Here is a 14,414-nt window from a genome sequence, read left to right as displayed (position 1 = left end):
AACAGAATACCATCAAGAATGACATTTCTAACTTAGAGAGTCTCATCTCAAGACAAACGTCCACACCGACTAACATCTTGCAAGACTTTTGTTCCATCAGACAAGAAATCTACTACACACATTTCTATTCCCTACAACAAAGAAAAGACAATAAACTTTCTAAACTGCTCCACACCACTGGCTACAACAGCAACTGCCTCAACCCACCGGATAATATTGTTAACCTCTCCACCTACAAACTCAATCCATCAGAAGAGTCTGTCTTATCTCGGGGTCTCTCCTTCTGCCCCACATCTCCCACAAACTGGATACAATTTTGTGGTGACCTTGAGGCTTTTTTCGACACTTCCGAGAATATTTCCAAACCACCAATGAACATCAATCTGACCTACCAGACCCCCTCCATCAAAACCAAAGAAAAAATAATTCTATATGGACTCCCCCTGACGGTCGGAATTACAATCTGTATTTCTATATACAAAGCTTCCGCAACAATGCACAGACTGACATTATTTGCAAACGACAACAAGCGATACACAATCTCAGCTGCGCTGAACACCATGCCATCCAGAGTCTCAAAAACAATCTGGACATTATAATCAAACCAACTGACAAAGGGGGTGCTGTGGTCATTATGAATAAGGTCGACTATAACCAGGAGGCAACCAGACAACTCTCCAACACCATATTTTACAAACCTCTCTCCTCTGATCCCACCTCGGAATACCAAAAGAAACTACACTGTCTCCTTAAAAGCCTCCCTACAACTACTCGGGAACAAATCCACACAGAAACCCCTTTTGACCCCCGACCAGGACTGTTCTATCTGCTTCCCAAAATCCATAAACCTGGATACCCCGGACGTCCCATCATCTCTGGTATCGGCACGCTCACTACTGGTTTATCCAGCTATGTAGACTCTCTTCTCAAACCCTACGGAACCAAAACCCCCAGCTATCTCCGAGATACTACTGACTTCCTAAGGAAACTACAAAACATCGATAACCTCCCCGATAACACCATCCTTGCCACCATGGATGTAGAAGCTCTATACACCAACATCCCACATGAAGACGGATTACAAGCAATTAGAAACACTATCCCAGAGGACACCACTGCCAATTTGATAGCAGACCTATGTAACTTTGTTCTCACCCACAATTATTTCCAATTTGAGAACAACTTATACCTCCAGATCAGCGGCACAGCCATGGGTACACGCATGGCCCCACAGTATGCTAATATCTTTATGGCTGACCTAGAACAACGTTTCCTCAACTCCCGTCCCCTTTTAGCCCTTCTCTACTTATGCTACATCGATGACATCTTTATGATCTGGACGCATGGCCAAGAAACACTGGAGACATTCCACAGAGATTTTAACAACCTACACCCCACCATCAACCTCAGCCTGGACCATTCTACACGAGAGATCCATTTCCTGGACACCACAGTACAAATCAGCAATGGAAAATTAGACACCACTCTCTACAGAAAACCCACTGACTCATACAGTTACCTACATGCTTCCAGTTCCCATCCAGAAAACACCATACGATCCATCATCTATAGCTAAGCCCTTCGATACAAGCACATCTGCTCTAATCCCACTGACAGAGACCAGAAACTTCAGGATCTCTACCAAGCATTTATAAACCACAACTACCCACCCAGAGAAATAAAAAAGCAAATTGAAAGTGACAGACGAATACCTAGAAACCATCTACTTCAAGACAGATCCAAGAAAACCAACAATAGAACACCACTTGTCATCACCTACAGCCCCCAACTTAATCCTGTCCAACACATTATGAATAAACTACAGCCTATACTGGAACAGGATACTAAACTCCGAGAGGCTCTGGGAGACAGACCCATAGTCTCCTATAGACAACCACCTAACCTCAAAATGATTCTTACCAACAACCACAGGACATACCACACTAATACCAACCCTGGTACTTTCTCTTGCAACAAACCCCGTTGTCAGCTTTGTCCACATATTCACTCTGCTGATACCATCATTGGATCTAACCAAGTGAATTATAAGATCAAGAATACATATTCTTGCGCATCCAGAAATATAATTTATGCTATCATGTGCCGAAAGTGTCCGTCTGCTATGTACATTGGACAAACGTCTCAGACACTTTGCCAAAGGATCAATGCCCACAAAACAGATATTAGACAGGATCACAAAGAAAAAACAGTTTCTTGCCATTTCAACCAGAAAGGACATTGTCTCAATGACTTAATTACCTGCATCCTGCTTCAAAAGCCTTTCAAGAATACTCTTGAAAGAGAATCCTCTGAACTGTCATTCATGCTCAAATTCAACACTTTACGCTTTGGTTTTAACAAAGACTCTAATTACCTTACCCATTACAAAGATAGCTTCCCCAATTATCACCTCTAGTATCATTAGCTCACAGACATTTACCTTTCCCCCACTCTCCATCCCCCTTCTGTTCTGAAATTTGATTTGTCCTTTTTATATGTGTTCATTTTTTTTAATTGTATCCTTTGGTATATATGGTTGTGACAATTTTCTTCCACTATTTGATCTGAGGAAGTGGGTCTGGCCCATAAAAGTTGATCACCTAATAAACCATCTTGTTAGTCTTTAAAGTGCTACATAGTCCTGTTTTTTGTTTCAGCTACACCAGACTAATATGGCTACATTTCTATAACTATTCAGAAAGTAGTTAGCACCCTCATTGATAAAGGTTCCACCGCCCCATATCTTGATTAAGTCCATAATTAACTGAATTGAATTTGCATATGTATTGTAAGTCCAAGCTTTCCCTGTAAATTTGGTGCTAACTACTTTCTGAATGGTGATAGAGATGTAGCCATGTTAGTCTGGTGTAGCTGAAACAAAATACAGGACTATGTAGCACTTTAAAGACTAACAAGATGGTTTATTAGATGATGAGCTTTCGTGGGCCAGACCCACTTCCTCAGATCAAATAATGGAAGAAAATAGTCACAACCATATATACCAAAGGATACAATTTAAAAAAAATGAACACACATGAAAAGGACAAATCACATTACAGAACAGAAGGGGGATGTAGGGCGGGGGGGAAGGAAGGTGAATGCCAGTGAGTTAATGATATTAGAGGTGGGGAAGGGGAAATGTCTGTGAGTTAATAGAATTAGAGGTGATAATTGGGGAAGCTATCTTTGTAATGTGTAAGATAGCTGGGGTCTTTGTTAAGTCTCGTGCGGAGAGTGTCGAATTTTTCATGCTAAAATTCGACACTCTCCGCATGGGACTTAACAAAGACCCCAGCTATCTTACACATTACAAAGATAGCTTCCCCAATTATCACCTCTAATTCTATTAACTCACAGACATTTCCCCTTCCCCACCTCTAATATCTTTAACTCACTGGCATTCACCTTCCTCCCCCCCCGCCCTACATCCCCCTTCTGTTCTGTAATGTGATTTGTCCTTTTCATGTGTGTTCATTTTTTTTAAATTGTATCCTTTGGTATATATGGTTGTGACTATTTTCTTCCATTATTTGATCTGAGGAAGTGGGTCTGGCCCACGAAAGCTCATCATCTAATAAACCATCTTGTTAGTCTTTAAAGTGCTACATAGTCCTGTATTTTACTTTCTGAATGGTATCCTTCCTGCCTTATCCATCCACTAACTTTGATTTTTATCTATTTAGGTTTAGCACCCTTTCTCCTGATACTTTATGCATAAAGATAAGGGGGTGGGAGACAAAACATCTTTCTCTTCCCCTGCCCTTCTCCTATTTATTTCAAGTTTCCTTATCCTCTAATCATAACTCCGGTCAGCTGAAGAAGTGGGCTGTGCCCACGAAAGTGCATGATACCATCTACATGTTTTGTTAGTCTATAAAGTGCTACCCGACCATTTGCTTGCTGTTTTTTTTCTGTAACAGACTAACTCGGCTACCCCCTGAAGTGCTTGTATCAGAACTGTCTCTGCTTTTCAAACTGAGAGGGAGACATAGCAAAGGGAACTAAGTGAATCACACTCTAGTATGAAAAGTGGCAGCTAGCAGTGTGAAGTGTCATTTCTACTCAGTCTGGAGATGTGCTATGTCATTGATATTGTATTTTCTCTACAACTAATATAGTTTCGTAGCTGAACAAATTAACGAACCAAAAACGAGTCATGAAAATATTTCAAATGGGATTCTATTACTATCTTTAAAGGGAAAATTAATTTTCCAGGAAAACTGAGGAGAGTAATTGCTTCTTGCCATTTCTCATAAAAGCTTTCTCCCCACCCTCTTTTTCAGAACATTAGTGGAGAGGTTAATAAATTGTCTGCAATCAGCCTCTTTTTGTTGCTTAATTCAGTGCTGACTGATGGATAAGCCTTTGGCTCAGAATCATACATCTGGTTCTCTCTTCATTGGTTTCAGGGTACAAGTGTGTGGGAATACTGTACTCATACTATATTTACACACAGCAAATAGGGAAATGTAACAAGCAAACCCTCTCCCTCCCCCCGATGAAAACTCCCCCTCCCCCAGCATACGTGTTCCTCAGTGAACATGCCTGTGCTATGTTTGTGTGCATATAGGAACTGGGCCAAACTGCACAATTTTACTCTGGATCTGAATTTCCAAAAGTTTGATGCTATTTGGTTAAGGGGGTTGGTTTGATCCACAGCAAAGAGAGGATCAAGTGAACAGTGAAATTTGAATTGTTCTCTGTCTTGCCTCAAGGTAGAAGGAGTGTTCACCCTTCTCTAGTAAGAGAGAGACAGACAATTACTCTACAAGGATGGTCAGATTCTCCTATGCAGGCCCAGAGCCTGTAATTGGACCCATGTGGTCAGACATTTATACCTGTGTAGAGTTTCTCCTGATATCAATGAGGGCTTTCTCCCATATTTAACCAATTGCTGTTCAGGACCAGAAAACCCAGGAGATGTGTATTCATTTGAGAAGCTTACATGGAGCCTTCACAACCTGCAACACCACATTCATGTAAAAATATAGTCCCGCAAATCTCCCCTAAACCAGGATTAAACATGTGTGAACCAGATTAACAAAACTATCTCCAGGGCAGGTAGGTGCTTGGCTTACCTGTGGTACTCTAATGCCTGCTTTCACCCATTGCTGGTGATCTTCTTTTGGCAGTATCTCCATTCTGGCTATAAAAGGTCTTCCCTCATTAATAACAGAGTTTTGGTCCTTTGTCCTATCAGTGCCTTCACTAATCTGGTTTGGCACCCCTTTGGATGGGGTAGTCCTGTGTGTCAAAAAAACTAACAAAGGGTCTCGTAGCTGTTTTCACCTTACTATTACTCTAGGGATATGCGGGGGGAGGAGGTTTGGTGGTCAGACTCCCATTTGTGTGCAGATTCCTTTAATCTTCCAAGCCAAAGAGAGTCAGTTGTCAGTGAACTGTGTATGGGTGCCACATCTTACAAAGTGGGCCTCTAGTTTGCCAGTCACTGACTGGTTTTCTGTATCAGACAGAGCTTCAGCTTCCCAAAATTTTGAATAGTAGTCCCCTATAATTAAAGTATTGCTTTTCCTTGAAGATAAATAAGTCCTATTACACCTTTCTCTGGTGGTTAGGAAGGCAGCTTATGTGTTAACAGAGTTTCCTTCTGCAGGTTAGCACACAATCATCTGTCGATAATAGTACTTGTGTACTCATGCCAAACCTGTAAACATACCCTTGTGTCTGTCGAAGACAGCTGTTAATGCCAAGATGTGCAGCATATATGCATGATGTCCTGAGGTAATGGGGAGGTACAGCAGATCTCTGTCCTTGAAATTTGATCCTATTCTGCAGACTTAGCTCACCTTTAATTTGAAAATGTGGTTCTGTTTCAATCAGTACTTGACTTTTGTCTTCTGGCCACCCTGCTAGTATTGCTCTCTTGACTATCTGCAGTTCTTTTCCATTGCCTCATAGTTTTCCATTAGCGTCACCATTGAACCCCAGAGACAGTGCAGCATGTTAATGAATTCAATGTCCTGTGTCCTTTGTCCTAACTTGCTTGTACCGGGTATTTTTAACCTGCTCAGGGTGTCAGCTAACACCAACAATCATCCTGGATAAAAAGTCTAAGTTCTACCTACTAGCACTAGAGTCACATCAGCATGGGAACATAAGAATGGGCACATTGGGTCAGGCCAAAGTCCATCTAGCCCAGTATCCTGTCTTCTGATTGTGGACAATGGCAGGTTCCCCAGAGGGAATGAAGGGAACAGGCAATCAGCAAGAGATCCCTCCCTTGTCGCCCATTCCCAGCATCTGACCAACAGAGGCTAGGGACACCATTCCTGCCCATATGCTACAGTCTCTTTGGAGTACTAAGGGTCTTTGCTATGACTGTCTCTAGGGTAGCTCTATTCACATCACCATGTGAGTGTGCATAAGAACCTTGGAGGGTTAATTACCGCTGATTCACTAGTGTCACGTGTGCAGTAGACTACACCCTGGATATACAGGAGCTGGGGGTACCCCTCTGACCCAGGAAGCTATATCGGCAGCAGATAGGGCTTGGATAATGCTGGGAAAAGGAACCCTAGGAGGAGCCAAGTCTAGGGCAAATTCTTAGACGGAGGCTTTTGTAGTGGCACTATGAAATGACTTTTTGTTAAAACCAGCTGTCAAAAGGCATGACAGGGAACATTCCCTTGGAAGGCAGATGGACTAGATGAAATCTTTAACTTATATCTGTTTAGCTTTCTCTTTACAAAGTTAGGTCACTTCTCAGTGGTCACTGCACTAAAATCCGAAGAAAATGGTACATCCTCTATTTTGCAAAGAAATGCTGAGAACCATATCTGGCAAATATATAGCCCATTTTCCTTTATTTCACACTGTGTGACTCAACTGTGGCCTTTATAACCCTCTCCCACTCACACACCCCCTCCGTGCATCTCCTTTCCAAGCCATGATTGCATATTCAGCTGGGTACAGAAAGGAAATGGGGTTTTTCTCCCAACTGCCCAAATATGGTAGAATTTGAAGCAGAGATCCATGCTTTGGTATCATGTGTATGCGAGGGAAGGCTTCCGATGTCCTTATGCAAAGATGCTGCCAAAGGGGAAGTTTTAGAAATATCAGTAATTCAGTAGAAGCTGCATTTCCACACAGTCAACATCTGTCTATGGTTATACTGCTAAAGTACCAGACTCCCTCAGAATTACTCACTCTCCATTAATAGGGTTTGTCTATAACTGGTTAGGAAGGTATTTGAGGGATTGCTTGTTTAACCTTAACGCACAAATAAAAAAGAAAAGAATGTCTGATGAATGCCTCGAATAAACCAATAGGGAGGGAGAGTCATTCAGCGTGGAACAATAGCAATTTTAAATCTGAATTTTGTTTTCTGGGTCTACAAACAATGGCTGCAGATGATTGGCTCTTGTTCAGTGTGACACACAGTCTTGTTCCCTCATGGTAGCATAGCCAAGCCAATTAGTGCTGGAGTATGTGTCCCAATTACAAGCTTTCCCACAGGGGGCTCTGTGAGAGAAGGAGCAGAAGCATTGCAATAAGGGCAGCATTGGGGCTATTTTAGCTAAGTAGTGCTGTGTTAGGGTATGTCTACACTACCACCCTAGTTCGAACTAGGGTGGTAATGTAGGCAACCGGAGTTGCAAATGAAGCCCGGGATTTGAATTTCCCAGGCTTCATTTGCATAAAGCAGGGCGCCGCCATTTTTAAATGTCCGCTAGTCCGGACTACCTAGTCCGTGCCACGTGTAGCCTAGTTTGAACTAGGGTGGTAGTGTAGACCTACCCTTACAGCCTAATGTTTTTCAGGGAGGTTCATTTTTCTATTTGTTTTCTTTTTGGATGGTCCTACTGTATTAATGATAATGGGAGCTGCATGCAGGGACTACAGCTTTGATCCCTAGTATTCCTCTAATACTACTAATAGTAGTCAAAAAACAGCACATTCCTCTGCAAGAGCTTATTCCTGTTTGGAAATCATTGTCTGGTTGGAGCCAAAAGCATGAAGAGCTATGCAAACATAGGTTATTATTATTGAGGTACTAGTTGTAAGCCTCACTGGGGGTATGTCTACACATCAAAGTTAATTCAAACTAACAGCCGTTATTTCGAATAAACTTTAATAGCGTCTATACAGGCAAACCGCTATTTTGAAATACATTCAAAATAGCGGAGCGCTTATTTCAAATTTGGTAAACCTCATTCTATGAGCAATAACGCCAAAGTCGAAATAGCTAATTCGAAATAAGCGCTGTATAGATGCTTATTTCAAAATAGGGGGCCTCGAGTCTTCCCAGGGTGCCCTGGTGGCTACTCTGGGCACAACCAGGAAAACTTCCTCTCCTCTCCCCCATCCCCAGAGCCCTTAAAGGGGTAGACGATGGCTACAGTGCTTGTGCTAGCTCCAAGCCTGCCAGCCCAGAACCAGCAGTCACTGCCCCGACACAGTGGTCCCAAAACATGAGCCAGCAAACCACTGGCAGCCAGCCCTCCACCGCTCTCCAGGAACAGTCTGCCAGCTCCCAGGAGCCTTCCAGGGCCCAGAGAAGGTGGGCTCCTTCCTGGTCCAGGGAGGAGATCATGGATCTTATTCAGGTTTGGGTGGGATGCCCCCAACGTCCATGATCTCCGCACTAGATGGAGGAACATGGCCGTCTATGGCAGGATAGCTGCAGCCTGGCCACCAAAGGCCACGTGCAAACCCAGGAGCAGGTCTGCATGAAAATCAAGTTGATCCAGCGAGACCCCCAACCCTGAGCCCTGAGCTTCCCCTCCCCCTTCTTCCCCTTGCTTCCCCCTTCTAGCTCCCTCCTCCCAGGTTTCCCCCTCTCCTCTCCCACCCTCTCTCTTCCCCTCTCCAGCCTCCTTTCCCCAGTCTCACCAGAGTTTAATTCCCCCCCCCCCCATGTTGTTAAATAAAGAGAGTTTGTGTTCATGAAAATACGTGTATTTTATTTGACATCAGGAAGGAGGGCTGGGGGAGGGGTAAGTGGAAGGACGTGAGGAAGGAATGAGGCACAAGCTTCCAGTGGGGCAGACCAGGGAGGCTCTTAGTGCTCCTCGGGGTGGAAGCTCTCCTGCAGTGCTTCCTGGATACTGACAGCCCCCCGATGGACCTCCTGGATGGCAGCTTGCAGAAAGTGCAGCCAGACTCACAGCAATGCATCCAAGAGAAGCACCAGAATGCCCAGGGGCAGCTCCAGCTCCAGCTCCAGCTCCATGTTGCAGAGTGCTGTGGTGTCCTGAGTGAGGGCAACCATAGCACGCAGAGACAAAATGCTTTGCTGTCCCTCATTGAGGTAGACAAGCAAGCAGGGAAACCTGAAAACTGGGTGTCCGGGGGGGGGGGGGGGGGGCAGGCGGGGAGGTCCCTTTAAGCACAAGCCTCAGATAGTCTCAGGCAGCAGCCACACAAAGACACTCCTGACCTGAAGCCCTGCATGAGCTGGTTCCAACCAGCCTTCATTTTGATTCAGAGTCCACTCAATGTGGTCTCACTATTTTGAAATGGAAAAATGCTATTTCGAATTGCATTTTATGTGTAGACGTGTTATTTCGACATAGTTTATTTCATTTCATATAGTTTATGAACTATTTTGAAATAAGATATTTCGAAATAATGCTGTAGTGTAGACATACCCTGGGATAGGAACCATCTTTTTGTTCTGTTTATATAGCACCTAGCACGTTGAGGTGTGACCGGGATTACTGCTTTCTGAAGCGCCAGAGAAAAGGAGGTGCCTTCATGGTCCTCTTTTTGATTCTGCTCAGTGTGAAGAGTATGGCTTCTGCTAAAGGGCCTCCTCTGGTAAAAGTAATATTTTGTGAAATGTTCATACAGTTGTATTAGGCTATATAATTTGCACTAACAGTTACTATTGCTTTACAAATTCCCATTGATGCCAATAGAACAACTGGACTTTCAATCTGGATAGTAGGTTTGTATAGTAGAAATATAATAAGGTAACATTGTTTGAAAAGAAATAATGACTACAATACTGTAGTTGCTGCCACATCATGGGATAACTATATTAATCTGGGAACTGTTGTGAGGCTAGCCTAAAAATCAAAGGAAACTAAGGACACAAATATAGACTATGGTGAGGTATGTTTTTAATGGAGAGACTGTTCCAAACCAACATTTGCATGCAAAACTGACATGAGTTTATGGTTACTTGTTTTCCACATGTAAAGACACTCATATGTTGTAGGGGAAACTTAGGAGCTGTAGAAAATGTGTCTGAAAGGTCTGGTATCTGCTCAGCTCACAAAAACAGGGGGAAGATACCAGCCATTATTAAATCCATCTGTTTTAGTTATGTTATGTACTTCCTGGGATCTGATATCTAAGATAATTCTGCATGCTAGGATCCCCTCACACTGGACAAAACAAACTATAAAGCCTATCACAACAAGAGGAATTTAAGAAGGCAAAGGATACCTTATTGTGATTTATTCAAAAGTTTCCATGGCCTTTCTTTAGATTGTTTATATTTATTCTATCTTAATAATATAGGACACCAGCCACTGATTAAAAAGAAACATACTGTTTAATTTTAAAAATACTCATTTTGACTAAGACAATAAATCACTTGTCATTTATGAAAAATACTATCAGGTTTCTCTCATACATTTGAATGTCTAAATATTTTGTATAAAATCATCCATTAGGTTCTCCCAAACTGTGTGATGATTCAGAAAACCCCTGTTTTCAAATATTCCTAGCAGATTGTCATATTTTTCTAATATTTAGGAGGAGTTTTTTCTGAAGTATTCTTGCTCTTAGCAAATACAGTTGTAATATGAAAGCAGAAGCTAATGAGCATATACTAAGTGCATAGTTTGTCCACATTTGGAAAAGCAGATGTTTGGAGAAATAATAGTTAGTAATGATTGTGGATTCCTTTGGAATAAACAGTCATAGAATTGCAGCCATAAACATTTTGTTTACTATAAGAAAGGAGACATTTTATACAACCTAAAATTTTTGCAAATTAAATTTTAACATTGCCATCAGTAGGCTCATAAATGTGTGGAAGAGGAAAAAATATAATTAAATAATCAAATAGGAAAATTATTCATAATGTACAGTAATTAACACTTTCAATAAATAAATGATATTTTATGTTTTAATTTATTTCCATAGCATTTGAAGCATTTCAAATTTCTACCCATTTAAATAATTGTTTTGACAGAAACAGCCTATGGATTGTTATGCTGTCCATTATCTTGAAGGAACTAAAAAAGTTAAGTAAAGGCTTACAAGATTCAGCTATTTTTTATTTGCATAGAAAAATATTTATCATAGGAGTCAACTATCATATGAGAGAAACTGCATTTGTTTTAATTGAAAAAAGATAGCTAAAAAGTTTCTGTGGGTTATTGCAACAGTACAAGAATACAAGATGCTTCCACTTATTAAAAAATGTAAAACAAATTGTGAAAGCTGAAGCAGGCTACAAAACAGAAGGTTCCTCTATTTTCTTTCCCCACTTAATTATGTTACAAGTTCATGTGCCATTGTTGTTGAATACTATAAAGTGTAATTCTATACGTTCTAATATAACTTTTAAAACATCCTGCGCAAAAAAGCACTGTGCAAAATATATATATTTGTATATATTCATTCCCATACTCATCACAACCTAGTTGTTACAGAATCCTCCTGAACAACTGTCTTTTCGTTCACCTCCAAGTCACTGTTAATGTCCAACTCCTTGTCCAGAAAATCTTCAGGCGTGGAGGGGTCTGAATCCTGCACCTCTGTTTGCCCAGCTTCCAAAGCACAATCTTTTTCCTCATGCTGTGAATCCAGAGTCTCACTGTTGGTTTGCTTGTTTGTTAGCATGCACTTTTCACTGAGACCTTGGAGGCCTAATTCACAGCTCATGATCAGTTCTTCCCCTTCCAGTTCAGTAGTTTTCTCACATTGTTCTTCTACCTGTTGTGAAATTTCTTCAGACACAGAGTATATTTTATTTGTACTCAGTTCCAGACAGTTTGTTTTCGATCGTCTATGAAATAATCCAAAACTTTTTATATCAGTTACAAAATTCACCCTCTTTTGTTTCTCTTTTGTGGGCTCGGACACCACCAGTGCAGCACCATTGCTTATGTTATGTGCTTCAGAGGCTATGGAAGCTGATCTTGGGTGAATCAGTGTAGTAATGTCAAAAAGGCTGAAGTTCTTTTTCTTTACTTTCTCTTTTCCTGCACTCTCACATTTTTCATCAGTCTCTGACAAAGAAGCGGCTTCCTTGCTGATTTTTGAAGATTGCAAATTAAAAAGTTTGTTTCCTTTCAGTAAACCCAGGACTTCAAAACGAAAGCTGGAAATGTCTTGCTTTAACTCCTAAAAAGTTAGAAAGATACAGGAAGCATTTATAACTTGGGACTCTGTTTTGGTTTCTTTTGTTTTTCTCTTTGTAATAAAGAGTAACACCTGAATGTTTTAGCAAAAATGTTCAATTGTAAACACATAATATTATGGATATTGATATTTATTTTTCTCTGATATCCTCAAAGTGCTTTGCAAATACTGTCTGATCAGTCCTCATGACTCCCACAGAAGGCGGAGAAGCAAATTTTAATAGCTTGCAGGGAAAAGCCTAAGCACTTATGAAAATTGCCCCAAGACCTCTGGCAGTGCTAAGAAGAGAATTCTAGATGTCTCCCCTCCCAGATCTATGATTGGTTCATTAGACTGTGGTACTCCTACATAGGCAGAGCATTTTCTCTGCTATTCCTTCACCGACTGAAAGTTATTGCTACTTACAGGGTGCACTAGTTTCCAGGTGGGTGGCATCAGGACCTGTGTGCTTTAAGGATTTGGGAGTTCAGGAAGTGATGCTGGGGTGTAGGGGGGACTTGGGAGAGCCCATGAGAGTGGAAAGGTGCAGCAGTAAACCTAAGAGGTGTGGCAGATGAGGTCATCTCTCTCCCATTAGCTTCCTCGAGATCTGTTGAATTTTATCTTTGATTAAAAAATTGAGGGGAGGAGTTGTGTGGCCCTGTGAGTCCATTGGTGCCAACTGACAGATGGCTCTCTCTATTATAATTCATATTAGGCCTGATTCACATTACCCCCAACACCCTGTCATCATAACATATATCAAGGAGGTGTCACATAAGGAACCACATGTAAACGGTGACACGGTGGTCCCCGTTTGTGTGATGCATGACCAGAATGTATACCAAGAGTTATCTATGTATGTGCACTGGAAATATGTTCTTACAATGTGTTTCAGAGGCAGTGTATAAATCAGGCCTGCTCTAGATGCAGGAGTGTAGATTCCTCTGTCTGACCATCTTGATTACAGGCAGAGGACAGTGAAAATACATTTATATGTAATCAGGGGCTGAACTGCTGCTTGCTGTCAGCCAGCTAAAAGGAGGGGTGGGTGTGCCCACTACAGTTGTTTAGCTCTGCAAGGTAATTAACCGTTAACTGTTGACATGTAAATACTGTTCAGAAGAGAATCTGAGGTGTGGCTATGTAAATCCCATTCAGCCAGGGCTGATGGAGGGTCAGTGTTGGAATGGAATGTGGAGAATTGTATATAATTTGGGTCTGTTGTGGAGGTAACTAATCATGCTACCCCTAAATGTGGGAACTGTAAAACATGCCACTACTGCTTGCAGGAGAGATACCACCATCATGGTAAGAGGTCTCGGAAGAACAAGCCTCCCCCCTTCCAGAGTTGAGTGAACTGAGCTGGAGGAAAGAGTTAAAGGGTTTGAGTCACCCTGCTTCACACCTGCCCGGTGTGAGCTATAAGACTGACCCAGCCTGCACATTTCCCCCTTTGTTTTAAGGACAGACCTAAAGCAGACTCCCTGAGGAGTCTTTTCTTTTGCTAGTCCAGTGAAAGCTGGATTCATTTGCCAGTCCAGCTGGTGGCTAAAGAGTTGAAATCACTGACAGCTGAAATCACTGGTTTGGCCGAGCGCCAGACCTTTTGCAGCCAGTGAAGTGGCGGCGACGAGCAGCGGCAGGCGAGGAGTGGCCATCAGCGGCGTAGCATGGAGAGGCAGCAGGTAAAGAGCGGCGACCAGCGGTGTGGCATGGAGCAGTGGCAAGCGAGGAGTGACGACCAGCGGCGTGGCGTGGAGTGGCGGCAGGCGAGGAATGGCGGCAGGTGCCCAGCGGAAGGTCCAGAGGTGTGGAACGAGACAGCTGGTGGAGCGTGGCAGAGTTTTGTATAAGGTGCCCCCTATCTATCCCCACACCTCCATTTCTACCCAGGTTGGGAGGTGAAACCCTGCGGGTGAACTTTGGGACTCTGGGTGGCACGGACCAGGGACAGACTCAATGCTTGCGAGTGGGGAAGCATTGCCTCTCAGAGGCGCCCAGGGGTGCGTGAATTTCCCATATTACTGGGTGGGGGCTCGACCCTGTTCTATGTGAGATTGACCCCAAGATATTGAACCCAGTCCTGGTTA

At 42.5% G+C, this 14,414-nt stretch overlaps 1 protein-coding gene across 2 annotated transcripts in view; it reads right to left on the bottom strand.

Moving 5' to 3' along the window:
- Positions 1–9,893: 9,893 nt before the first annotated feature.
- Positions 9,894–14,414, bottom strand: part of TRPC4 (transient receptor potential cation channel subfamily C member 4) — a 237,796-nt gene continuing 233,275 nt past the window's right edge. Inside the window, exon 9 of one of the 2 annotated variants that reach the window (XM_075919126.2) lies at positions 9,894–12,324. In XM_075919126.2, coding sequence (XP_075775241.1) covers positions 11,611–12,324 — 714 coding nt within the window. In that variant the 3' untranslated portion in view covers positions 9,894–11,610. The remainder of the gene's footprint in view (positions 12,325–14,414) is intronic. The other variant, XM_006124925.5, reaches the window with a different exon arrangement.

The sequence above is a fragment of the Pelodiscus sinensis genome, chromosome 1 (genome assembly GCF_052426305.1).
Source record: "Pelodiscus sinensis isolate ZL-2025 chromosome 1, ASM5242630v1, whole genome shotgun sequence".
Classification (NCBI taxonomy): Eukaryota; Metazoa; Chordata; order Testudines; family Trionychidae; genus Pelodiscus; species Pelodiscus sinensis.
This window is presented reverse-complemented; position numbering and strand designations above follow the sequence as displayed.